At 40.2% G+C, this 27,638-nt stretch overlaps 1 protein-coding gene across 4 annotated transcripts; it reads left to right on the top strand.

Moving 5' to 3' along the window:
- Positions 1-991: 991 nt before the first annotated feature.
- Positions 992-27,638, top strand: BPNT1 (3'(2'), 5'-bisphosphate nucleotidase 1). 4 transcript variants are annotated; one of them, XM_055581919.1, is made up of 10 exons: positions 992-1,137; positions 7,370-7,497; positions 10,601-10,705; positions 11,420-11,527; positions 12,921-12,969; positions 15,723-15,814; positions 17,544-17,588; positions 22,147-22,344; positions 25,093-25,198; positions 27,042-27,638. In XM_055581919.1, the coding sequence occupies exons 1-10, from the start codon at positions 1,122-1,124 to the stop codon at positions 27,188-27,190; spliced, it is 996 nt and encodes a 331-aa protein (XP_055437894.1). In that variant the 5' UTR covers positions 992-1,121; the 3' UTR covers positions 27,191-27,638. The 4 variants fall into 4 exon arrangements, with proteins under 4 accessions (XP_055437894.1, XP_055437898.1, XP_055437896.1 ...); XM_055581921.1 differs by having other exon boundaries at positions 1,111-1,199; XM_055581920.1 differs by having other exon boundaries at positions 1,136-1,268.

The following is a 27,638-nucleotide window of genomic DNA, read 5'->3' as shown; positions in this document are numbered from 1 at the left end:
CTCACCCTGAATTTTACTCTGATAAAACAGTGGGTTTGGCTTTCTAATGAATCAGAAAATTTGTCTTTAAATGGATGAGTTTAAACAATTTACCTTTATTGTTGCAACTGAAACTTTGCTATTAACTCTGCCATATTATTTTATGCTGTCATATTCTAATCACCGTGCCATGCTTTTGAATACTGGAAAGAAAAAAAAAAACAAAACAGTGCTGTTTTCACCACAGGTCAGCTCTCCCGTGCACCAGAAATACAGCCTAAATAAGTACACAGACAATTTTTGTTTTGGCTTGTTTTAACTTTCAGCAGTGCAATAAAAATCGTAATTAGGTTGGGTTGTTTTTTTTTTTTTTTTTTTCCGATGCCTCAAAAAAAAAAAAAAAAAAAAAACAACTAATATGATATATTCTACCAGGAAGACAGAAAATCTTCCAGGACTTATCATCAGGCAAATGAAAGTCACAGGCACTTTTATGAATCTAGTAAGTGCTTTAAAAAAAAAAAAAAAGTAAGCGCTAGTAACACACTTCTGCATAAAATTTTCTTTAGGGGAGCAAAGGTGGGGGTGTCCAGGACGCCCAAGGGTTGGAGGTTACGCAGCTGGCCTGCCGCCGCAGGGCGGTATCAATAACCCGACGAGTATCTTAAGGATGAACTGTGCGCACAAAGTGGATTGGAGGACTGCTGCTGCTACTAAGTCGCGTCAGTCGTGTCCGACTCTGTGCGACCCCATAGACGGCAGCCCACCAGGCTCACCTGTCCCTGGGATTCTCCAGGCAAGAACACTGGAGTGGGTTGCCATTTCCTTCTCCAATGCATGAAAGTGGAAAGTGAAAAGTGAAAGTGAAGTCGCTCAGTCATGTCCGACTCTTAGCGGCCCCATGGACTGCAGCCTACCAGGTTCCTCCGTCCATGGGATTTTCCAGGCAAGAGGACTGGAGTGGGTTGCCAATGCAAGCCAGAATGATTCCTGAATAGTTAAAACACCTTTCGTTTTGACTTCAGGAGACTGGCACCTACGTAGAGCTTGAATAAAACCCGAAAGTGGAGTTTTCCTGCAGGTGGGGAGTCGGAGCCGGGGATGGCCAAGTAGCTGTTCTGCGCCTGCGCCGAATTAGCCGCATGCTCAGTAGCCAAGGTAGGTTTGCTCCACATCTACTGTTGACCTATCCCAGGAGGGTGAACGCTGCCCGGGACCGGGTGAGTGATAACGCTCTTTTGGTTACCCCTGAAGGGTGTTTCGTCTGACTTGGTCCCAGTCTTGTCACCGTAAGTAATTTTCTCCCCTTCGGGTCAGCGCAAGGGCCTTAGGCAGATCTGAGTAGTTTATTCGTCCTCTTAACTCTAGCCCTCTGCACAGATACGAAGAGATTCAAGGGGTTTATGTAAAAAATAATAATAGTAAAAATTACGTCACTCAGGGTGCCTCTCCAGATACTTCAACTTCGGACCTAGATTCTTGAGTATCAGTATTTTGGTTGTTTATCCATGCTATTATTTTCATGCCCCTGGGTTTTTTTTATGGCTCTATATTGTTGAAATAACAAGGCAAACCTGGACGGAGTTTGCTGCTGCTGCTAAGTCGCTTCAGTCGTGTCCGACTCTGTGCGACCCCATAGACAGCAGCCCACCAGGCTCTGCCGTCCCTGGGATTCTCCAGGCAAGAACACTGGAGTGGGTTGCCGTTTCCTTCTCCATTGCGTGAAAGTGAAAAGTGAAAGTGAAGTCACTCAGTCGCGACCGAGTCGTAGCGACCCCATGGAATGCAGCCCACCAGGCTCCTCCATCCATGGGATTTTCTAGGCAAGAGTACTGGAGTGGCTTGCCATTGCCTTGTAGAGACTGTCTTACGCCTAAAATTAAATTTCGTTAAATTAGCACACGTTCTTCCTACTGTCTTTTCTGGTTGTAGACTTGCTTGATATGTTTGGATTCCCTGAAAATGTAGATGTTAGTTTAAAAGGTGTGTATTCTTTACTGCTCGTAAGATTTTCAAAAAAGAGGTTTCGCCACTTTATATCCTTGGTAATAATGATCAGGAGGATTTCCCCTCAGACTGTAGCCAACACCGGCCAAATTTTCTTACCTATGCCTGTCTTACAAATGAACAATCATTTCTCATTGGTTTAGATTGCCTTTCTTTCATAATTAGTGAAGTTGAGGGTTCCCTGGTGGCTCAGATGGTAAAGAATCTGCCTGCAGTGCAAGAGACTTGGGTTTGATCCCTGAGTGGGGAAGATGCCCCCTGGAGGAAGAAATGGCAACCCACTCCAGTATTCTTGCCTGGAAATCCTGTGGATAGAGGAGACTGGTGGGTTACAGCCCATGGGGTCACAAAGAGTTGAACATGACTAAGTGACTAACACTTGAACATGTCATGATTTAAGGCTTTTACTTTTATTTTTCTAAGAATTGCCTATTGTGTCATTTACCCAATTTTATTGGATTATTCATCTTTTGCGTATTGATATATGTAAGTCCTTTTAACAAAAATTAGCTCATTTGTCTAGTACCTAATACAAATTTTTTTCTCTTTCTGTCGCTGAGCTGTTTGCTTACAGTATTTTGGTTATATAAACGTTTTAATTTTTATGCAGTCAGATTTATCAATTTATTCTACAATGGATTCTTGGTTTTAGTCATGTTTAAAAGTCCTTTTCCAAATTTATAAAACATTTCACTCATGTTTTATTCTTATACTTCTATGTTTTCATTGTCTAGTCTTAAAATCATGGTTTGGTCTGGAATTTACATTGCTATAAAGAGTGCAAAAAATTCCAACATTTTTTTTAGAAGATTAGCAATAAATGATGTTTTGCACAATTAACTTTCCTCCATGGTTTAAATTACAACCTTTAGTGTATTTGGTTCTAACTCTGGAATTTGATGTCATTAATTTGTCTCAAATTCTGTCCAGGACTAAACTTTTAATTACTATAATTTTATATCATATCCTATTTTGATAACTGGTGAGGAGAGTATCTCTGCCCATAGCTTTTTTTTTTTTTTTTTTAGAAATTGCTCTGTTACAGTCAGGTTCCAAAAGAGAAATAAGCTTAGTATTTTGATAGGGAATTCATCATGTATTTTCAGTTCCTAATCTCCATATGTTCACCACATTTGTATTGAGTTCAAGAAGCCACTCCCAGGCTTTGGGAAGAAATGGATCATTTGATTTCTGTTATTTTTGTCCTTCTGAACGAGCCCTGTTAGCAACTATCAAGATTTCTTAAGTGATAGATGTTAGGTTGATTGCCTTAAATGTCATACAGTTGTTTTTTTTTTTTCCTGCTCTAAGTCTCAAGCCCAGAATGTTGTGAAAAAGAGCTTGAACTGTGTGCGATTCACCATCATACTGGTTATCACTTTATATCCTTAGTCAAAATAATGTTGCAGAAGCTATAGGGATTTTTTGCCCTTAACGCTGTCCTAACGTCCCTGAACTGAATGTCCCTGCAGGATAGTCAGTAATGAGAACAGTCATCGTAATCATGGTTAGCCAGCATTACTTAGTGTTTACCTTGTGCCAGGACTGATTTAATATTTATAATGACTCTATGTTACAATATTATTGTTAGTTCCATATTACCGCTTGAGGCACAGAGAATTTAAGTGGCTTTCCCAAGGTCACAAAGCTAATGTGCGCCAGAGCCAGGAATTGAACACAGGAGGTAGGCTCCGGTGCCTGTGTCTTTAACCCCTGTTGTGTTGTTCAGCCACTCAGTCGTGTCTGACTCTTTGTGACCCCATGGACTGCACCATGCCAGGCTTCCCTGTCCATCACCAACTCCTGGAGCTTGTTCAAACTCACATCTCTTGTGTCAGTGATGCCATCCAGCCATCTCATCCTCTGTTGCCCCCTTCTTCTCCTGCTCTCTGTCTTTCCCAGTATCAGGGTCTCTAATCCCTGTACTGTTTTTGAGAGAGCTTTCAGAGAGACATGCTCACAAAAGACAGTGTTTTAGGACCCAGAAGGTATAAAACTGATAGAGAAGGAAGTACAGTGGATGTAATCTGAACTGCTGTAAGGAAGTGACGAACTTGCAGAAGGAGCTTTTTGGCCTTGCTTTGCCTTCTCCTTTGCCATCAACAGGTAATTCTCATTTGGGGTGTGGGAGGGGACTTATCCTGTCTATAATAGGAAGGTCTTTTACAGGTTTTGCAATAATATGATTAACTATATTTTCTTTATACAAAGAGCCAAAACTCTGTTCATTTATTTAAAAAATACTTAAGAAAATTACTAGGGCTTGGGGACAGCCTAATATTTTATCAGTAGTTCAGTGTGGATCAAAGAAGTACTTCAGAGAAAATAGTAGAAATAGTCTCTCCTTTGCTAACTAAAAGTGATTTGCAAGATGTCTTGATAAATCATTGTGCTTTACATCAAACCTGATTTTTTACATTCTTATAAAACTGGTATTTGTTTTAAAGGGTGATTCATAAGTATGGTGCACATTCATTTTCTGAGGGATGTAATAAGACAAAGCCTAAAGCTGTTCTTTAGAAAGAAAATACTGTGGCCTTGGCAAGCAGAAAAGCAAGTGGTTTTAGTCATATATGAAGCTTGCCAAGGCTGGGATGGTTACTGAACTGGTTCAAAGGTAAATGATATCTGTGAAAAGTTAAAACACTATACAGTGTGGGAAAATGATCCGCCTTTCACAGATGGCATTGTATAAAACATGGGAACTGAAAGAGCCCACAAGCACATTAAAATATCCTCAGTGGTTAAGACACCTGGGGAGTAGAGATCAGCTACCTGAAGACTACTTTTTCCAGCACAGAAAAAATCGGTTCCATGGCTGGTCATGGATATAAGGGAGTAGAGATAGATCAACGAAGTGTTTGCTAAATCCTTCTCCTGTTTTCTCTCTGAGTTATTGCTGAAGTATTAATAGTTATCATTGTAAAGAGTTTTTCCACATTAGTGCTCAGTATGCCAAGAAAATGAATCTAACCTGATTATAATGTAATTAGATAAACAGGATTCAGATACATAGAAACCCATTTTGTTTTTATCTTAGTTCCAGACAATTTCTACGTGTTCAGATACATAGAAACCCACTTTATTTTTATCTTAGTTCCATACTGGTCCCAGTATATTCATTACATCAGTTTCAGTTGTCTTCCTTCTGAGGGGTTTCAGCTATTTCACATGTTTATTGTCTCAATTATGTTCATAATCCCCGTGAACAGCATGTGAATGATAGAAAAAAAGGTGTCAAGAGGTTAAAACGTGCATCAGATTAAACATGCAGTCAGAAATTGGTGGGAAAATGATGGCTATTGCTGAACTGAGGTTAATAATGTCCTTTCTATTCTGTGTTGTGTTCCCTTATTGCATTGAGATCATGGTGACTTGATTTGGTCAGAAGTGAGAGAGTTTTTGTCCCAGATTGGTTCCCCCTAGGCCCCAAATACAAGACAAAGTACAAGGATTGAGCACAAGAGGTTTATTAGGGAGTGTTCTCAGGATTCCTCATGGGAAGTGTGAGGGAACTAGGAATGAGCCGGCGGGCAGTGGGGGTGGGAAGCTGGGCCGTGATGCAGCCCCAGCCAAGGCTCAGCCCACCCAGAGGGCATTTGGAAGCTACGATGGCCCATTGGAATCGGGGCAGCAGCCCAGTTGAAGTGAGCCTGTTGAAGTGATGTCTGCCTGTTGACCAGTTTCGGGTGAAATGACCCTTCTCAGATAAATTCTCTAAGAAAGGTGGCAGCTAAAGGCCATCTGTGGACAGCCCTTTCAGCAAATGGGGAAGTAAGCGATTCAGCCTCAGAGGGGACATGAGTAGTGTATTTCAGCATCAAAACCATCAATAAGAATGTACAGAAGGATGTGTATGTGTATGTATAACTGAATCACTTTGCTCTACAGCAGAAATTAATACAACATTATCAGTCAGCTATACTTTAATTTTTTAAAAGTCAGTAAGATGGGAGGATTTGAATCTGTATTTTCAAAGGGGAATATATTTGATCCTGGTGGTAGTGGTTTAGTCGCTAAGTTGTGTCCGACTCTTGTCACCCCATGGACTGTAGCCTGTCAGGCTCCTCTGTCCATGGGATTCTCCACACAAGAATCCTAGAATGGGTTGCCATTTCCTTCTCCAGAGGATCTTCCCAACCCAGGGATCGAACCCTGATCTCCTGCATTGCAGGCAGGCAGACTCTTTACCGACTGAGCTACAAGGGAAGTCCCATACTTGATCCTAAAGACTGTTTTTCCATATTTTTTGTTGGGCCAGGAGCTACATGACATTCCTCACTTTCTCAGACAATTGGTCTTCACTCCTATGACCATGCTATTTGTTCTATTTGGCTGCTGGTGAAGTCTTAGTTGCTCAGTCCTGTCTGACTCTTTTTGATCCCATGGACTGTAGCCCACAAAGTTCCTCTGTCCATGGAATTTTCCAGGCAAGGATACTGGAGTGGATTGCCATTCCCTTCTCCAGGGGATTTTCCCTACCCAGGGATTGAACCCAGGTCTCCTGCAGTGCAGGCAGATTCTTTACCATTCTAGTCACCAGAGAAGCCCCTGGTGAGAATGGCAGTAAATAACCAGTGGGTGAAATTTTATTTAATGTCTAAAGGAATATCCATTGGGTTTCAGAAACTAAATGTAATCACATGCAACCCCTCCCCTTTTAAACTATTAATACGTCCCACATAAGGGCTTCCCAGGTGGCACAGTGGTAAAGAATCCACCTGTCAATGCAGGAGATGCAGGAGACTTAAGTTCTATTCTTGGGTCGAGAAGATTCCTGGTAGGAAATGGCAACCTACTCCAATATTCTTGTGTGGAAAATTTCATGAACAGAGAAGCCTGACGGGCAACAGTCCAGGGGGTTGCAAGGAGTTGGATACGACTAAACACACACACACACGTACACACGCACACTTCCCACGTACACAAACATCCCTTATGCTATTCATCCCTCTCTTGGCATTACCTGTCTTATAGACATGAGGTTATAGTATCTCACCCGCAGCCCAACAAAATATTAGCTCTCATTAGGGCACATAGTATATTTTTAGCTCCTGAACCCCCTTTTAATGTACAGCATTTGCACCTTACACACAGCATACATCAAACATTTCACATGCTCATAGGCTTGAACCAGTTACCTCTATGCCTCAAAATGTCCCACCTGCTGAGAAAAAGAATACTGCTGAATTTATTGGGAGAGCTGATGCTTGGGAGCCTTTTCCCAAGTCTTTTTAAGTAGATGTTTATTAGAGAATCCACACAGTTAAATGAAGCAGTCCCAAGGAAAAGCTCAATATCTATGTGTTGAATTGAATTCAGGTAAATGAAACCAGCAGCTGATTTTGAAAGTAACAGAACATTTCTCTTGATTTCCCTTTAGGGCCCATCATGGCATCCAGTCCCACTGTGTTGATGCGATTGGTGGCTTCAGCGTATTCTATTGCTCAAAAGGCAGGAACGATAGTCAGGCGTGTTATCGCCGAAGGAGACCTGGGTATCATTGAGAAGGTACAGAAAGTCTCATCTCATTTCATACCACCTCCATTACTGTTCCTTGAGGTTTAGGTAAAAGGAAGTACTAATCTAGACACACTAATAGTTGAAGTAGTCAGTGGCTTCCTTATGGAGCCTGCAAGACCCTTAGTTCAGATGGGTTCCATTTCTGCTCTGAAAAGGACTCCGGACTTCCGACATCCAAAGCTCTTATTTGTATGACTGGATCTTCTGACCAGTCCAGGTCCAGAGCACTAGAACCAAGCTTCATATCCTGAAATAATCTGCTTCAGGCAGTCATGCTGTCCTTAGTGAACTTAACATATTTGGTCAAATCTGGCATTTTTCTTCATGGAAAAGAAACCTAAAGCAGAGTTTTTCTTTCCAGTATGATAACTAAAAACTTGGGTAAATTATCAGAAAGATAGTTTAGAATGGTAGTTGATTTTTAAAAGAAGTCTCACCCTGTATGTGTTCTAGTTTAAAACATAATTTCTTCCACAGGATTTGTTATTTCACATTACACATTTGACTTCTTGTCATAATCTTTAAGAAAGATTGTATTGTAGTTTAACCAAAGTGGGAAAATTTTAGGATATTATAAACATTTTGATGGTTTGAAATAGAGATGTAGTTTAAACACTCCTTTATGATAAGTCAAGCATCTACTTAGGGCTACTTATATAAAAAATAAGGACCTTATATACAAGTAAAAAAAAAAACAAACTTAGAAATAAGTTCCTGTGAACTAATTATAAGATTTTAACATAACTGCTTTTAAAAATTAAGACTAAAAATCACAAGAACAAGTAAAATAAATCTCATTTCTTTTTTTGATAGATTCATGGGCTTGATAGTATAGGAAATAGATATATAGGGTATTTTGATCTTGAAGTCAAAATTGATTTTGAATCAAACTTTTTAAAAAATATTATAGTACCTCATTTTCCATTTTCAGAAAGTACTCAGGTTTTTTATAATATATAAATGACATCTTCCATCCCTTATCCTGAACCTTGGTTGATGTACTCATAACTCTGAACAATGTCAATGTTACCCCCCAGTTTTTTTTCATTATACACTTTCACCCTGGAAAGGGGTCATTGGTGACAGATCAGAGGATTCTGCTCTTGACTGTCTTTCTCTCTTTAGCCATTAACTTAAATACAGTATAAAAAATTTATTGAATGCATATTTCCCAAAGTGTTGTTGAAGAGGAGGCTGAAAAAAAGGATGCTAATCAAATTTGTCAATAAAAATGAAGCTGGGAGGGCTAGTTAATGTATTGGATCACAGAATAAGTATTTGAAATAGTTGCCAACTCTGAGAAAGATGGGCCAAATTCAATAAGATATTGCAATAGGAATAATTATAGAGTCCCATATTCTGTGTTCAAGTACTTAGGAGTGAGTCTGATTCAAATTTGTTTGAAAAAGAGATTTTAGTTGATCACATACATGCTCAATGAGAGATTAACAGTGTAAAACAGCTACTTTAGAAGGCTACTGATCTTGCTATCTTTTCTTTCTTATCGTTTTCTCTATTATGAAACATAGAAAGTGGAAAAAATTAGCAAAAAGTACAAAATCATCTATCAGGCCACCACTGCCAATATTGTGGATCATATCTTTGCATATTTTCCCCTTAGCTTCACTTACTTTGTTTAAATTGATTTTCTGTTGTGATTATATTAGATGGGCCACTTTGTAGTGTATAGCTAAAGAGTAATAGCAATACAGTGTTCAAGTTAGAAAAAGAGATAATAGGGACTTCCTTGGTGATACAGAGGCAGGACTCTGCACTTCCAATGCAGGGGGCACAGGTTTGATCATTGGTCGAGGAACTAGATCCCATATGCTGCAGCTAAGGGTTAGCTTGCCATAGCTAAAAGAATTTACATGCTGCAACGAAGATCAAAAATCCTCCATGCTTCAGCTAAGACTTGGCACAGCCAAATAAATAAATACATATTTTTTTTAAAAAGAAAGAAAAGATAAAAGATAATAACGTCACTGTCCTCTCTACTGGTCAGATACTCTTGGCACTTTATATCCACTTGTTGACACCTCATTTTAAAAGAGACAGGAAAAAATCAGATTTGTCACACAAAATATCCAGAATGGTGAGGTCTGGCACTGTGTCAGTAGAAAGAGCAGGAAATGTCTTACCTAGCGAGTCTTTGGGATAGCTTTCCTCATAGAGTTGAATGACTGTCATTGTGTCTTTCCCTCTGAAGCAGTGCTCTCTAAACTTGACTGCTAAGTGAGTAATCTTCAATTTCAACAGACCTTTCTCGTAGTTTCATTCCACAGTTATTTACAGAGCACCTACTATGTGCCAGGCACAGTTCTTTAAGAAATAGAACAAAGTTCTCTGTCTTTGCAGCCCTGCATTCTAGCAGAATTGTTCTTTGCATTGAGATAAGCAGCAAACTTCAGTGTTGCAGAAAAAAATTTGATTTTCACAGTCATTCCTTATCTCATTACAAAGTATTACCAAAGTTCTTCCTGTTGAAGATAATCTGTAAATCCACCTAAACAGCCATGTATGAATTGTGACATATCCTAACTGGTTGAAAACAAGGTAACAAAGTGGTCACTGTGTTTCACAAGTGTGATTTTATGACATGTGGATTGAGTTGAATGCCATAGGTGAGTTAGGTAGTAAATATTACTGCTGTTCACTTTCATATTTTTTATAGTTTAAAAATAAGAATTTTGAAATAAGAAATAATCATTCTGAGGACCTCTTGAATTATTAGAATTAGGATTAGTAAGTGAAATTTATAGAAGAATCCATATCAGAATACTGTTAACTGCCTTAAAAAATGTATAAATTTCCTGTCAACCTGCTTGAGCAAAAGATTAATGTAGAGATCTGATAAAAGGAATTTGTAAGCTGGGGCAGAAAATGTTCTAAATAATTTAAAAGTTCGTTTCCAAACTTTAGCCTCTAGAAGTCCCATGAGGAAAACCAAGCCAAGAAATTTGCTGATTCATATGATGTTAAGCTCCATCAGTCTTAAAACAGACTGTAATTTAAATGGATATAGATAATCACATGAGACATCAAAGAACAACTTTCTGAGTTCTGCTAAAATGTACTTTCTTTGTTGCAGACCTGTGCAACAGACCTGCAGACCAAGGCTGACCGATTAGTTCAAGTGAGCATATGTTCTTCATTGGCACGGAAGTTCCCTAAACTAACAATTATAGGGGAAGAGGTAAGACTTGTCAGGAATACCATGTTTTTTTTTAATCCCTGTTCACCATATGGATTTGTAATTGTCACTTTTTTATACACTACTTTTATGATTGCAAGCATTATATTTTTGTGTTTTAACATAAAAATAGCTGTGATGTTCCTTGGACTTTCAGGCAATGTCTGCTTTTAATATTTTGGTCTATTTCTAGACCAGATGTCTCAGTTCTTGACCACAGACAATGTGGTTATGCTTGTGACATTCAGCATACAAAGTATAAGATGAGCAGAATTCTCCAACTTTGAAATAAAATGGGTTTTGTTGTTCCTGTTTTTTGGGTGGTTTTTTTTTTTTTTTTTTCAGTTAACATCTACTTGCCTATTTATTCAAAGACTAACACTGTGAAGGTGAAGGAGTTGACATTTCATATATTTGAGAGTAAGACATAGCTGATATCAGAGCCACTTGTGTAGATAAATGTGTAATATTTAAACATTCTTTTGTTTTTAATCTTTTTTTCAGGATAATGAAGTTAGGACCCTTTGTAATCAACTTTGATGAGCCATATGTGATTTGTTTTTGCAATTTTATTCCGTTAGCTTTAAAAGCTCCAAATAGAAATGGTAAACAGAAAGAACTAGTGAAACCTATGATGCTGCGTTACTTGTTACTGAGACCGAGGGTATTCTGTAAAGAGGAAATAGCTTCGGTAGTCACCGGTATTCCCTGCTTTAGGATCTGCCTCCTGAAGACGTGGATCAAGAGCTGATTGAAGATGGTCAGTGGGAGGAGATACTGAAGCAGCCGTGCCCATCACAGTACAGTGCTATCAAGGAGGAAGATGTATGACCCATACTATTACTTACCTCTCTGTTAATCTTCTGTTTTTGTTGTAGTAAAGGAAATAAAATCTGCCATCATAATAAAAAGTTGGTAGTTATAAAAAACAGGGCAACCAGGAACCTGAAATCTTTTAGAGCCAACATAGAAATGTCTGGCAACCATACGGGATGTCTCACCTGTTGATTTTGAGTTCATTTTCTCATTCTGTTGATTTCCTCTTCACTCTAAAACTGTTACTAAAAATACATTTGGGGGAATTCCCTGGTGGTCCAGTAGTTAGGGGCTCTGTGCTTTCACTGCCGGGGCCCAGGTTCAATCCCTGGTCAGGGAACTAAGATACCACAAGCTGCATGGTATGGCCAATAATAATAATGATGATAATGATAATACTTTTAGGAAGAAAATCTAATTTGTTATTTAGTAGATTTGATAGTAAAACTTTTCATGGGTAATTGGAACTGGAAAGTGATGAAATGGATCACTGCCTTATATTTTTGGAAGGCCGTAAAAATTACCCCCCTTGCTCTTTATAGTTGCTTAAATTAAATCTTCAGATAGCTATCACACTTCTTTAATGTTCGCGTTTTAGTTTATTTAACACACATTCGTTGAACACATACTACGAGTAAGGTGCTTTGTTCTGTGATATGGAGTATGGAAAGAAAAGACATGATGTCTTCCATCAGAAATATGCCCTCACAAATTCACATCAAGTGTTGTGATTCTAGTGGTTCATGACTGCGTATCCTGAATCATATTGAAAGTCCTAAGAAGAGAGGATTTCTTGTCTATTCTATTTCAGTCTTATAAACAATTCATTTTTCTTGGCCATATATACACTGTGTCCTTAAGATAGTCAAACTGTCGTTATTTTTTCTAAATCAGCATTTATATATGAGTAGTATCCACACAACACATTTTTGCTGCCACTTTAAAGTTTTCCTTGTATCACGATCTGGAGCTCAGGATGTTCATGGCAATGTGTTGTAGTTGTTTAGGTGACAATAAACTTTTACCAGTTCAGCATTTTATATTTTAAAAAATTTTATTGAAGAACAGTTGATTTATAGTGTTGTGTATCTTTGATTACAAAATACTTTTTTTTACTATTTTTTTTTGATTATTACAAAACTGATGATGTTGGCTTAAGCCTCCCATAATTTCAGAAATGAAAAAGATAGTTTTTAGTTTATCTATTTAAATCAATTTTTTTTGTTAATTTCTGGGGGTTTTTTTGGCTGTCCTGTGAGGCTAGCAGGATCTTAGTTCCCCAACCAGCAATCAAACCTGGACTCATGGCATTGGAAGTGCAGAGTCCTAACCACTGAACCATCAGGCTATTTCCACTTTTTAAAATTTTATATGCTTAATTTGGGCATGTTCTCTTTTTTAGCTTGTGGTCTGGGTTGATCCTCTGGATGGTACCAAGGAATATACCGAAGGTTAGTATCTCTCTTGTATTTGGCTTTTGTATCTGTATTTGGCAGCAATAGAACTAGTATATGACGTCCAGTTCAAATACCAATCCCCCCAATACAACCAACCCGAAGGTCCCATACACAAGAATAACTGACATTAAGCCAGTGTAACCAAAGAGACTGTACTGAACCCCCAACTTTATTAGGTAGAAAACCAAGAGCATTGCTGTACTGCCTTGCTCTGCCAGCATCCCATGGTGCGCATGCCTCACTCCCCTCCTCTGAGAACTGCTGTCTCACTTCACAGCATCACCTCTAAAGATGGGTTTTGAAACATAGTGCAATATTTCTCCCTCCTGAAATTATGTAAGATCAGCAGACGTAGAAAGCAGCAAATTAAAGTTGGCAACATTGAAGTGAAACGGACCAGGCTCAGAGCCAGAGTGGTAGATTTTAGGAGCACAGCATAAGCTTAGATTCTTATTTTTGAAAGAAAGATTAGCGTGGGTTTTCTTGTATCGGTTCTCAGCTTCATGGCTTAAAAAAAGAAAATGTCTCATAATCACTAGAAAAAACTTTCTCTGTCCTTAGATGAGACACATCTACAAGTGAATTCCGTAGTGTGTGTGTGGATTTGTCCAGAAAACGTCTCTATAATCCATTGAGACATAGGAGAGCTCTAGACAGTTTAAGTGAGTATAAGAGCAGCTAACAACTGGTTCAGATCTCAGCCCCCACGTCCAGAAAGTTTGATTTACTAGCTCTACAAAGGAGTCTAAGAATCTGTATTGAAAAAATTGAACCTGTTCATTCTAATGCCATCTTCCCTGGTGGCTCAGATGGTAAAGAATCTGGCTGCAATGCAGGAGACCTGGGTTTGATTCCTGAGTCAGGAAGATAACCTGGAGAAGGGAATGGCAACCCACTCCAGAATTCTTGCCTGGAGAATCCCATGGACAGAAGAGCCTGGAGGGCAACAGTCCATCGAGTCTCAGAGTTGGACACAACTGAGCGACTAGCACTTTGTTTCACTTTCATTCTGATGCCGCTTGTTAGTTCATCGTCCTCACTGTGAGAAATCTTAATTTAGAGGCTTGAAATACAAATCTTGATGGTGATCCTGGAAACGAGAGTGATCTAGCAGGCAGAAGTGAGTCAGATGGTGATAGAGGGGGACGCAGAGCAATCTAATGATGGCTGTGGAGTTATGGCTGATTTACTTAATTGGTTTACAGATTCTTACTAATGAGACCGTGTGTATCAATCAATTCAATTAAGTGGCCATAGTTCCTACTCCTGTCCCTGGTCAGCACTCTCTTATAATTTGTGTATTTTGCCAGAAGTAGGTTTAATTAAGGATGCTGCTGCTGCTGTCCCTTAAGTCGTGTCCAACTCTGTGCGACCCCATATGAGAGCCCACCAGGCTCCACCGTCTCTGGGATTCTCCAGGCAAGAGTACTGGAGTGGGTTGCCATTGCCTTCTCCATAATCAAGGATCAGTCAGTTCAGTTCAGTTCAGCCGCTCAGTAGTGTCCAACTCTTTGCGACCCCATGAAATGCAGCACGCCAGGCCTCCCTGTCCATCACCAGCTCCCGGAGGTCACACAAACTCATGTCCATTGAGTTGGTGATGCCATCCAGCCATCTCATCCTCTGTTGTCCCCTTCTCCTTCTGCCCCCAATCCCTCCCAGCATCAGAGTCTCTTCCAATGAGTCAACTCTTCGCATGAGGTGGCCAAAGTATTGGAGTTTGAGCTTTAGCATCAGTCCTTCCAGAGAACACCCAGGACTGATCTCCTTTAGAATTGACTGGTTGGATCTCCTTGCAATCCAAGGGACTCTCAACAGTCTTCTCCAACACCACAGTTCAAAAGCATCAATTCTTTGGCATTCAGCTTTCTTCACAGTCCAACTCTCACATCCATACATGACCACTGGAAAAACCATAGCCTTGACTAGACGGACCTTTGTTGGCAAAGTAATGTCTCTGCTTTTGAATATGCTATCTAGGTTGGTCATAACTTGCCTTCCAAGGAGTGAGCATCTTTTAATTTCATGGCTGCAGTCACCATCTGCAGTGATTTTGGAGCCCAAAAAAATAAAGTCTGACACTGTTTCCACCATTTCCCCATCTATTTCCCATGAAGTGATGGGACCGGATGCCATAATCTTCGTTTTCTGAATGTTGAGCTTTAAGCCAACTTTTTCACTCTCCTCTTTCACTCTCATCAAGAGGCTTTTGAGTTCCTCTTCACTTTCTGCCATAAGGGTGGTGTCATCTGCATATCTGAGGTTATTGATATTTCTCCCGGCAATCTTGATTCCAGCTTGTGCTTCCTCCAGCCCAGCGTTTCTCATGATGTACTCTGCATACAAGTTAAATAAGCAGGGTGACAATATACAGCCTTGACGAACTCCTTTTCCTATTTGGAACCAGTCTGTTGTTCCATGTCCAGTTCTAACTGTTGCTTCCTGACCTGCATATAGGTTTCTCAAGAGGCAGGTCAGGTGGTCTAGTATTCCCATCTCTTTCAGAATTTTCCACAATTTATTGTGATCTGCACAGTCAAAGGCTTTGGCATAGTCAATAAAGCAGATAGGTGTTTTTCTGGAAATCTTGCTTTTTCCATGATCCAGCAGATGTTGGCAATTTGATCTCTGGTTGAATCACTGTAAATTCCTTGCCTTTATTGCAAAAATAACTTGGGAGACATTGATGTGCTGCTGAAGAGTCATAACATGAGTTATGTAATTGATATGAGTTTTCTTCTTTTTAGGTCTTCTTGACAATGTAACAGTTCTTATTGGAATTGCTTATGAAGGAAAAGCCATAGCAGGAGTTATTAACCAGCCATATTACAACTACCAGGTATTACTCTTAAATGATACCGAAATATTTTTTCAGATAAATAATTATGGTGTTCTATGATTCTTAATGCTATTTAATCTAGTGGTTTCTAGCTTGGTTGCACCTGCAGTCTGGGGGAACTTTTCAAAGTAAGGATTCCCAGGTCACACCCCAGATGTACCGAGTCAGAACCTCTGGGGGTGTTGATACCAGGAATGTGTATGTATTTATGGGACTATACACAGACACACTGTATGTGTTGTATATGTTTTTTTACATATGCCTTATGATTCAAATCATAAGCAAAATTTTGGGAATTACTGATATGGTTCTTGATTAGCTTGGTCATTGAGGCACCTGATTTACAGGTGGTGCTTGAAGCACATTGAAGAAATGAACCATTTCAATCAAGAAAAGAGGCTAGCCATGTTGTTTTGCAGGTAATTCCACATAATGCCTAAATTATGGTCAGCATTAAATAAATATGCTCTTGCACTGTTTCCTCTTACTTTTTCTCTCTAATCTGCTTTGACTTTCTACTATACTCTCAAGAAATTGTCTTCTGCAGAACAAGAGGCTAATGTACTTCCAAATCAGGAATATTACCATTAGATCACACGAAATGTTAAAGGAAAATGTTGAAATAAAATACTTAAGGTATTTACATTAGTGTAACCTTGATGAAAGTGAAAGTAGAGAGTTAAAAAGTTGGCTTAAAGCTCAACGTTCAGAAAACGAAGATCATGGCATCTGGTCCCATCACTTCATGGGAAATAGATGGGGAAACAGTGGAAACAGTGTCAGACTTTATTTTTTTGAGCTCCAAAATCACTGCAGATGGTGACTGCAGCCATGAAATTAAAAGACGCTTACTCCTTGGAAGGAAAGTTATGACCATCCTAGATAGCATATTCAAAAGCAGAGACATTACTTTGCCAACAAAGGTCCATCTAGTCAAGGCTATGGTTTTTCCAGTGGTCATGTATGGATGTGAGAGTTGGACTGTGAAGAAAGCTGAGCGCCGAAGAATTGATGCTTTTGAACTGTGGTGTTGGAGAAGACTGTTGAGAGTCCCTTGGACTGCAAGGAGATCCAACCAGTCCTTTCTAAAGGAGATCAGCCCTGGGATTTCTTTGGAGGGAATGATGCTAAAGCTGAAACTCCAGTACTTTAGCCACCTCATGCGAAGAGTTGACCCATTGGAAGAGACTCTGATGCTGGAAGGGCTTGGGGGTAGGAGGAGAAGGGGACGACAGAGGATTAGATGGCTGGTTGGCATCACGGACTCAATGGACATGAGTTTGTGTGAACTCCGGGAGCTGGTGATGGACAGGGAGGCCTGGCGTGCTGCAATTCATGGGGCTGCAAAGAGTCGGACACAGCTGAGCGACTGAACTGAACCTTGATAAATCTTTAGAGAAAAAAGTAACCAGAATGGGTACTATTACTTCTGAATCTCAAAATTGAGTTAAGAGCAGGATTTCTACTTCTCAGATAACTTTGGGTTTTTCCTACTGTGTATATCATTATAACTTTTTTAGTTATAGTCATGTGCTTCTTAAGAGTGTCATGTAAACTTTAAGGTAAGCTAATACTGTTCCTTAAAAGAGGGGCATTTAATTCATAGATAATATTGCAATGCATGGCACCTTTTTTTTTTTTAAAAAAAAAAGGTTTAAGTGCTTTGGAGTTACTAAAAATTTCCATCATTTCTTTCTGAAGTTAGAATACTTGTATTCACTTTCCACAGAAGAATGAAAATGAGAAGTTAAGGGAACCCAGGAATGACGCAAAGGTGAGAAAAATAGCTAGGCTTTTGGCTCCACTGGTAGGTAGAAAGAAGTAGGCAGTTTGGTACCCCAGGCAGCCAGTGTCTGTGCCATTTCCCAGCTCATTTTACCCTGTTCTGCTTCTCTCCTTTGTTACCTGTCCCTTTACCACCTTTCCTTCTGTACACTCCCTTTCTCTTTGTCTCTTCCTTCTCTCTTGCTTATGCCTTAAAATTTGTTGCAACAAGGAGAAAAAGTCGCTCAGCTTTGTTGGTAGTTTTCAAGGCTGAATGTTCAATTTAAAATCTTCATCGTTTATCAAGAGCTTCCTGTGCACTGCCAGACTCAAGGATCTACATGCATTATCTCATTCTAAGATGCACCATCATTCTTTAAGGACACCTTCATCTCCATTCAAAAGATGAGGACACTGAGACAGATAACTTGCCCTGGTTGGTCACTGGCAGATCTGGGATCTAAACCACAGTCTGCGCTCTGTACTGCTCTCTTAGTCACATAAAGCACTTCTCACAATTCAGACTGCATTATTGCTTCTAACAGATACTGAAGCTGGGAAGCACTCTAATTAAAAGAGCACGGCAGAACCTACTGTATAGCATGGGGAACTCTACTCGGTGCTCTGTGGTGACCTAAATGGGAAGGAAATCCAAAAGAGAGGGGATATATGTGTATGTAGAGCTGATTCACTTTGTCGTATAGCAGAAACTAACACAACATTGTAAAGCAGCTATCCTCGGATAAAAACTTTTAAAAGAAGAATTCTGAACAGGAAATAAAATTAAAAAAAAAAAAAGAGCATGGCAAAGTACAAAGAAACCCAGTCTGTCTGAACATCAGAGCTAGCTCCTTAACCATTATGAATCTTACTTATCTCATCAGTAAGATGAAAATGTTAGCCTTTACTACACCTAGACAGTTGGTGTGGCTACTCTGAATGGGAGAGATAGTGAGAGAGGCTGAGAGATCAGGAGCTCAGAGGGAGGCTAGCCGGCTGCCTTGTGGGGTTTGCATTTACCTTGCCAGGGCGCCAAGAGTCCACGGTCCCATCCTCTTTGCTTTCATGTTTATTTACACAGCGCATGTGAGTTTTCTAGGGCCCAGAATACTCATATCCCCCTATTAAGTATGCTTTCCTTTCTTTTTCAGAATGACTAGAGAGCTGAATTAATAAGTAGGGTTTTTTTTTTAATGTTTTTATTTACTTATTTTTTAAATATTTTTAAATTTTTGGCCACACAACACGTGGGATCTTAGTTCCCCAACCAGGGATCTAACCCACGCCCCCTGCATTGGAAGCATGGATCTTGACCACTGGACCACCAGGGAGGTCCCCATGAATAGGTTTCTTAAGAGTATGAAGTTGGTCTCGGCAGTTGAGCTGAAGTGTAATGAGTACCCGGAGCCCATCAGTACTCTGAAAAGTCCAGCTTCTCCTAGGGTGTAGATGCTAGAGCAAACAGGAAAAGCAGGCGAGCATGCACTGAGCCCCAGTGCCTGTTCTTTGGTTCCTCTGTTTCCCCATTTGCAGAGTGCTCTCAGCACTTTGGAGGCCAGCCTCCTCGCCTGTAAAGAACCACCTCGCCAGTGACATGCCCCTCCCCCAGGCAGTCAGTCTATTTCCAGTGGCTGATGATTGGACAGGTGTAAAGGCCTAGTATTTCATCCCAGTTTGCGATATGTTCTCTACCGGGGTCCAGCCCCGGTTGGATCCAGGGATTCCCTCGGGAGGACGGCGTTGGCGATTAAAAGGATAGTTAAAAGGAGGAAGACACAGAGGCTTGACCTGACTGGTTTATGTGGGAAACTAATAAAGTTCGTGACACCAAACTTGCTCTGACCACGGAGGCCACAGGCGCCCTCTTGAATCGTGGAAGGTGCCCCACCCTGGGCACCTTCTTGAGTGGGTCTTAGAAGCCCAGGCAAGTAAGTGGTCTCAGAGAGCCCCCATGCTCCAAGTCAGTCACCCTGAAGGAAGAACAGAGAAGAAAAGGAGAGAAAAGGAAGCAAGAACGACACGGGGAGACCAAGCTTTGAGCAAGGCCCGTAGCTTTATTTTCACAGGGAGCTTATATACCTTAAGTTGTGCATAGAGGATAACAGGGGGTGTAAAATCATGCAAAGTCAGCAGTCTTTGATCCTTATCGAGACCAGGCTTTCTTTTGTGCAAACTTATAATCGTATACAAATGCTTTAGGTGATTTATATCATCTTCTGGCCAGAAGGCCTGTTAACATTTTATGACTCTGATACAGGTTTGTCAACCATAAGACTTATTTTCTCTAAGAGTAATTATTTTAAAGTTTGGCACCATCCTCCGAAGGTGTTAGATAAAGTTGCATTCCTATAGGGCAAAGGTGCAGTGGGCTTATAACAAAGGAAAGAATTTATTACCTTAAGGGTCTAAAATTGTTAACACCAAGGCCACTACTTATTTTTTCTATATACCAACTATATTAATTAATACATTCCCAAGGACACAATACAGGGGATGTGGAAACTTGGCAGCAAGCATTGGCTCAACAATGAAATCTTCTACTAGTTCTATTCTAACAATTTCTAACTCTCCAAGAGGCTCTATACTATTTGAATACCTTAAGCTTCCCATGCCTCTTGTGGTTGGGAGGCTGTAAACAATCATTTGTGTAGCTGTAGGAGTCCGGATAAACCTGTCAGGCAAGTTAGAGAGCCATCTGAGGGGTTTGGATTGAAACACTCCTATTATGCCCAAGAGGCTAATTAACTAGAGCTCTAAGTTGAATTCCTTTAGAGAAAGGTGGTCGGGGATAGCCCCCGTTAATGTCAGAGGAGTTGGTGAAAGTCGTAAAATAGTAAAACAGACAGATTCTGTTTTTGGGGTAGATGCTCAGGCAGATCCAGGGGGCCCCTTTGCATATCAGGCCTTTGCCTTTGCATATCAGGCCTCTCTGCATGACCTTTGTCATGGGTGGGAACTCCCATGCTGGCTCCTGGCAGTTCTCCCCAGTTTGGTACAACCCTGAGGAGCCGTTCGGGCTCCAGAGCTCCCCCTGGGGTCGGCTGAAGCTGTGGTCAGGTCTGCATCATAGCTCAATTTCTCCCTCTGCCCACTCACACCACCTCCCCTCCTTTGCACAGTGTGGATCCCAAGGGCACTCCTTCATAAACACCCTTCTTAACTCAGAGCCTGCTTCCCAGGGAATCCAACCCTGCAACACAAGCGTCTTTCACTGTAACAGCACCCAGAATACTGCTCTAGGGTAAACAAGATGATGTGTGTGAAAGCATTTTGACAAGTACACTGAGGTAGATAGTCTAGTTCAGTGATGACAGATACTGGCTTTGAACACAGACGAGCCTCAGTTTGATTATGATCTCCCTAGAGTCCTTGGAGAAGGAAACGGCAACCCACTCCACTATTCTTGCCTGGAAAATTCCATGGACAGAGGACCCTGGTAGGCTACAGTCCATGGGGTCGCAAAGAGTCGGACATGAGCAACTTCACTATACTATATACTACAGAGTCCTTGGTCAGGTTACTGAATGATTCCAAAACTCATTTTCCTCATCTGTAAAATAAGGATGATAATACCTACTGCATGGGACTGTTCTGAGGATTAAATGAGATAATACATGTAAAGCTCTTAGTATGGTGCCTGGTACATGTTTAGTATTCAGTAAAAATACATGTCTGTATATCCACTCTATTGCTATAGTGATATTTCGATGACTTTGTGTTAACCATTGTAGGCTTCAGGTTTAGCTTCCTCGAAATACAGGTTATGTTTTTCTATGCAAAGTCTATCGTTATAATAATGTGGTTGAAAATTCTCTGAGCTCTGCAAAGGAAAATACAGACTCTGGGATTGCATTGTCACTGGCGTTTTACCACCATAATTGTCAGTAAAATTTTTTAACCCTGACCCCATTATCCACGGCCACTTTTCAGCATTAGCTTCTTCAGTCGCTTTGTCTCTGTAGCAGCCAAATATATTATCACCGTTTCCTGTTCCCATAGTAATGTGATCCCTGTTGTTCCTTGGACAATGAAAAGTAATCAATACATGGTATTTCATTTCCTGGGAATTTATGTACCTTTTGCAAAACAGCCCTTTGCAAATACAATAATGAGGCCGTTGGATAATTCTAAGAGGACCAGGAATCAGTATGTGATATTGCCTTTCCTGAAGACTCCAGGCAATAACCAGAAGTTTCTTTCCACACTTTTTTTTTCTTTCCATACTTTTGAAGTCCAGTTATTATTATTATTATTATTATTATTTTGGCTGTGCTGCATGTCTTGCAGGATCTCAGTTCCACAACCAGATACAGAAACTGGACCATGGCAATGAAACCCAGATCCTAGCCACTAAGCCACAAGGGAACTCCCAATTATTAACCAAAACAACAATGAAAAGAATCAGTTGGTCCTCTCAGGAAAATTTCTTTGTTGATGATACTGTTTTGTACTTTATAACATTACCATTTTTTTAATCATGCTGCTAATATAACTAAATGTTGTATTTATAATGAGCCTTTTTCTCTAAGTGATGACAAGCTTTGCTGTTGTTCCATCTGTTTACACAGGCAGGACCAGATGCTGTGCTGGGGAGAACTATCTGGGGAGTTTTGGGTTTAGGTGCCTTCGGGTTTCAGCTGAAAGAAGCGCCCGCCGGCAAACACATCATCACAACTACCCGGTCCCATAACAGCCAGTTGGTTACGGACTGCATCACTGCTATGGACCCTGATGATGTGCTGAGAGTGGGAGGAGCAGGGAATAAGGTATGAAAATGTGTCCATCATCTCCTCTGAAATGCAACTGAATCATTGAAAGAAATAACTGAGCTTTTACAAAATGTGAAATCAGAGTTTGGGAGAAGAGAAGAAAGATCGTTATTTGCCATTAAAGACACATTTCAGCAACATTTGATTTTTTTTTTAAATGTTGTGGTTCAAGCCTTTTTTAACCTAAGAGAGTTCAGTGATAATATAAGTCATTTGCATAAGGCCCCATGCCTGTTGCCAGTCCTTATTTTCTCAAGGACCCTCTTGGATTACTTCCTAGATCTTCTACATCTTGGATTACTTCCTACATCTTCTACTCTAAGGATGGGCCTGCCTGCCCCTCCCTAGATGCCTCCCCTATTCATTCATTTAGGCCCACATCCTGGGAACATGGTGAAATGAAACAGAGTTTGATCTCCATCCCTGATCTCCTCTCATCTGATTGCCCCTTGGTTATCATCATGATGACATCCTTCAGGCGTCTCAAATTCAGCATCCCCAGTTGGAGCGCATCCTCTCTCTACCAGCGCCCAAATGGTTCCACTCGCAACTTCCTATCTGCTTAATGGCATCACCATTTTCCTAATTCTTCTAGCCAGATACCTGAGAGTCATCGTATCCTCCTTCCTTCCTCACATCCTATCAATCTGATCCTACTTACGATCTTTTTAATTCTCCTCTAAAGTCTCGTCTGTCTCAACTGCCAGTGCCCTAGTTGAAACCTATCATCGTCTCACATCCAAACTTTACAGCAGCTTCCAAAGTGGTTCTCCGTTCAAGGCCATGTCCTCACAGTGCCACTAGAGCGATGAAAACACACACTTATCATGGCACTCCCCTGCACCACATCCCTGGGTGATTCCACCTCACAGCAGTTGAGAATGGGATGTAAATGCCTCTATATCCTGACACCCAAATGCCCCCAAGCATGTGTTTTTCCCACTTGTGTGTCAAGGGCGACAAATGATAAATATTTATTGAACTGAATGGAATTCATTTCTCCTCCCTTATCCTTTGGAAGTGGGCTTCCCTGGTGGCTCAGATGGTAAAGAATCTGCCTGCAATGCAAGAGACCTGGGTTCAGTCCCTGGGTTGGAAAGATCCCCTGGAGGATGGCATGGCAACCCCCTCCAGTATTCTTGCCTGGAGAATCCCCATGGACAGAGGAGCCTGGCGGACTACAGTCCAGAGGGTCGCAAAGAGTTGGACATGACGTGAGCAACTTTGTAAGCGACTAAACACACACACCCTTTGGAAGCAATAATCAGCTATTTCTAGATTTTCCACAAGCATTTGCTTGTAAGAGGGTGAAAATTGGAAGTAACAGTATTTTGAAAAAAATATTTTAAACATCTCAAAGTAAAAATATAATTCCCTGAGATATGATTTCTCTTTACTCCTACTTTTGTAACTACAAAACCCATTACCTCTTTTATTCCCAAGGGGTACCATTCCCCATTCGAACAAAGTCCCCATCCTGCACAACCCCCCACCCCTTTTTCTTCTATGAAAAGACTTTGTTGGGCAGTTCTTAACTTTTTTGCGTCAAGGACTTCTTTGAAAATCTAACAAAAGTTACAGCTAGCCCCTCTTCTCTCAAAAAAGTATTCCTGGCACAGTTCTTGGCACATAATAAAGACTTGACACAGATTTCCTCAAAGAAAGAGAAAGCTTTTACTCAGAAGTCTACAGCAAGGTTTAATGGTTTGAAGGTGTTCTTGAATACAGCAATCCTAAACAGAATAGCTGGTTACCTTGTGTTCACTGAGGTTCTCCTCATTCTCCTGGGCTGGTCTTTTCATCTCAATATTTGCAGTCTGAATTTTATAGTATTAGTTGTTTCACAGTGTAACCAAAAAATAAGCCAAGTGGCTAATGAGGGGCTGATAGCAAGTTTATGTTTAGAGTCACACAGTTTCTATTGGCAACCTTATTTTTATATGAATATTATAGGTATTAGTAATATGAGTCTTTAAAAATTCACACTTTGGTAGCAGAAACAGTAACAGGTATGATTCTAAAACATGGCTTCCCAGGAGGCTCAGTGGTAAAGAATCCACCTGCAATGCAGGAGATGCAGGAGGTGCAGGTCCGATTCTTGGGTTGGGAAGATCCCCTGGAGAAAGAAATGGCAACCCACTCCAGTATTCTTGCCTGGAAAATTCCATGTTCAGAGGAGCCCGGTGGGCTGCAGTCCATGGAGTCAAAAAGAGTCAGACATGACTGAGCATACACACACACATGATTCCTAAACAAAGACTTATGAAACTGCTTGTTGGATTAGTCAGCATCACACATCTATTAGAACTTATCACAGCTTATACATTACTGTGCTGGCTGATATTTCTGTCTTCTTTACATAATAATGGTCAAATTTTTGCAAGACTAAAAACCTTTACTTTTTCTACAACAAAATATATATAGCTTTCACAATAAAAAGAAAAACAAACACCATAAAAAAGGGAAAACTTTATTTTCCTAACTTGGAATATGAAGAGGCTGCAGATATCCTCCTTATAGCTTATTTGACTACTTCCCCCCCTCCTCAGATCACTGTATAATTACACATGTCTTCTGTATGATTCTTCATAATACTCGTGTCATTTATACCTGCTGAAGGCTTTCACCTAAGTTGAGTCTGATTGAGGAGTCGAAATGCTTGAGAAAAAAAAACTAGCAGTTTCCCTTTATTGGTACCTCAGTCATTTCATGGTCGAGGGATTATTACTCATCTTAACCTTACAGATAATTCAGCTGATTGAAGGCAAAGCCTCTGCTTATGTATTTGCAAGTCCAGGATGCAAGAAGTGGGACACCTGTGCTCCAGAAGTCATTTTACATGCTGTCGGAGGTTAGTCCATTTTATTTGGGGGGAATTATACAGTTTTCATATTATGCTAAAAAATTATACAGGTTTTATACAGTTTTCATATTATGCTGGGACATAATATTTCAGTAGTATTACTTTACCTAGACTCTTAAAATGTAAATGATAGAAGGAAAGTTAGAGGTTATACAGTCCAACCCCTGCATTTTATAGGTAAGAAAGTAGATTTCCAGCAAACTCATTCTTGAGTTAGTTTCTCCTTTGGACCTTAATCTGCACGTAGTTAACTTAATGAAATCCTTATTAATGTATGGCTTTAATGCTTTTAGGGGTTTTTTTTCTTCTTGAAAAGTAGAATATTTATTGTGATTATCCTCACCTCAGTTAGTTTCTTCTAAGCCAATATTGATAAATGTCTCAGGGCTAGGGCTAAAGATCATAGACTTGGAATTTTTTTTCTGACTCCAAAAATACTATAGATACATACATAGCAAGATTATTTTTCACATTCAGATAGACATCAGATCACATCTATATTGGGGCAGGGGTACCACAACACGTGGCTCGTGGGATGTTAGTTCCCCAGCCAGGAATTGAATCTGGCCGCAGGCTCTCCTTATGGCTCAGCTGGTAAAGAATCTCCCTGCAATGAGGGAGATCTGGGTTCGATCCCTGGGTCGGGAAGATCTACTGGAGAAAGGAAAGGCTACGGACTCCAGGATTCTGGCCTGGAGAATTCCATGGACTGTATAGTCCATGGGGTCGCAAAGAGTTGGACACAAATGAGCGACTTTCACTTTCACAGCAGTGAAAGCACAGGGCCCTAACCACTGGATTGCTAGGGAACGCCTGTGATCACATCGACTCTTCAACGCTCGATTTTCAATCTGTCATTTCTCCTGGTACATTATTGCATCAATACCTCATTAGCACATTACATGACAGGGAAGGTAAATACATCACGATCCATTCTCATTCTCATTAGGGCTTCTCTGGTGGTCCAGCGGTTAAGACTCTGCCCTGCCAATACAGGGAATGCAAGTTCAGTCCCTGGTTGGAAAACTCAGATCACACATTCTGCAATGGAGCCTGCCCACTGCAATTACTGAGCCCACACCTGACAACTGGAGAAGTGTGTCAGCTGCAGCGAAGACCCAGTGCAGCTAAAAATACACTTTAAAGGGGGAGAGGGGCTGGCAGGAGAAAATGCAGAAAACAAACAAAAATGTTAAATGAAACTGTAATATGACACAGTTATAGTTTATGAACATACTTCAACTCTTACCAAATAAAGTGTTACTGATAAATGGTAAAATGAAAGAAATACTTTAGAAAGCAGGAATTGTGGGTGATGGAATATAATCAATAGGAAAATAATCACTCCAGAAAAAGAGAAATTAATTGATACCAAGAAATATAAGTTGAAAAATTCCTGTTTTGTAAACCAGACTTCTCTAGGGTACAGAACCAGTTGCTACCTGAATTCCATTCTTGTCTTTCAGAGGAATGTAAAAAGTTTCCCTACTCCCATTGGACATCCCTGATGGTCCTGTGGTTAAAACTCTGCACGTCCAATGCAGGGGGCATGGGTTCAATCCCTGGTTGGAGAAATAAGATCCCACATGTTGCACAGTAAGGCAAAAAAAAAAAAAAAACTAAACTAAAAATTATTTTAATCAAGGAGGAAAAAATAATGATAGCCTTTAGTTAGTCTTAAACTGCAAGTGAAATTAACACTTAAGCTTTGTGGTCCCTTCTCATCTTCCTTATTTTATCCAACATTCATTGTATATTATTACATAGGGAAGCAAGAAACACTTAGATGATCTGATCAGTCATTGACATTGTATTGATGTTTTTTCCACAGGCAAGTTAACCGATATCCATGGAAATGCCCTTCAGTATAACAAGGAAGTGAAGCACATGAACTCGGCCGGAGTCCTGGCCACACTGAAGAATTATGACTATTATGCAAGTCGAGTCCCCCAGTCTGTTAAAAATGCCCTTGTTCCTTGAAGGGAAATCTCGTCAACTCAGCCAGGAGAAGGACTTGGTTCTCAAAAATAATACATTTTAAAATTAACTGAATGGAATTTGAGCTCCACTTTTACTTCATTGTTGATCACCAGTTTACATTTGATTACTTAGGAGTAGAAAATAGAATTTTTAAATGTCTTGATAAATCAATCACCCAGACCAATTTTGACATCTAGAAAATGTGCAAAGTCACTCTGTGTCACATTTCTTTTCCTCCTTTTATTTGGAGCAGTGAAAGAAAAGTTCATTTCCAATTCACTGTCCTGATCCATTGCTGAATCAACATTCCTATTTTGTAAACAGATTTCTCTAGGGCATAGAACCAGGTGTTACCTGAATCTCATTCTTGTCTTTCAGTGTAATGTAAAAAGTTTCCCTACTCACATCCTGAATACATTAAAATGTCATTGTATATGTTGAAGAAACA

This window comes from Bubalus kerabau, chromosome 5 (assembly GCF_029407905.1).
Source record: "Bubalus kerabau isolate K-KA32 ecotype Philippines breed swamp buffalo chromosome 5, PCC_UOA_SB_1v2, whole genome shotgun sequence".
Taxonomy (NCBI): Eukaryota; Metazoa; Chordata; class Mammalia; order Artiodactyla; family Bovidae; genus Bubalus; species Bubalus kerabau.
Note: the sequence above shows the minus strand (reverse complement) of the source record. Positions and strands in the feature narration are given on the sequence as shown.

What these genes read in the sequence shown, in the direction of transcription:
- BPNT1 (XM_055581919.1), top strand. An exon ending in GTGCTATCAAGGAGGAAGAT is followed by an intron (nt 11,528 to 12,920) that starts GTATGACCCATA and finishes TCTCTTTTTTAG; the next exon opens with CTTGTGGTCTGGGTTGATCC. An exon ending in AACCCAGGAATGACGCAAAG is followed by an intron (nt 17,589 to 22,146) that starts GTGAGAAAAATA and finishes CTGTTTACACAG; the next exon opens with GCAGGACCAGATGCTGTGCT.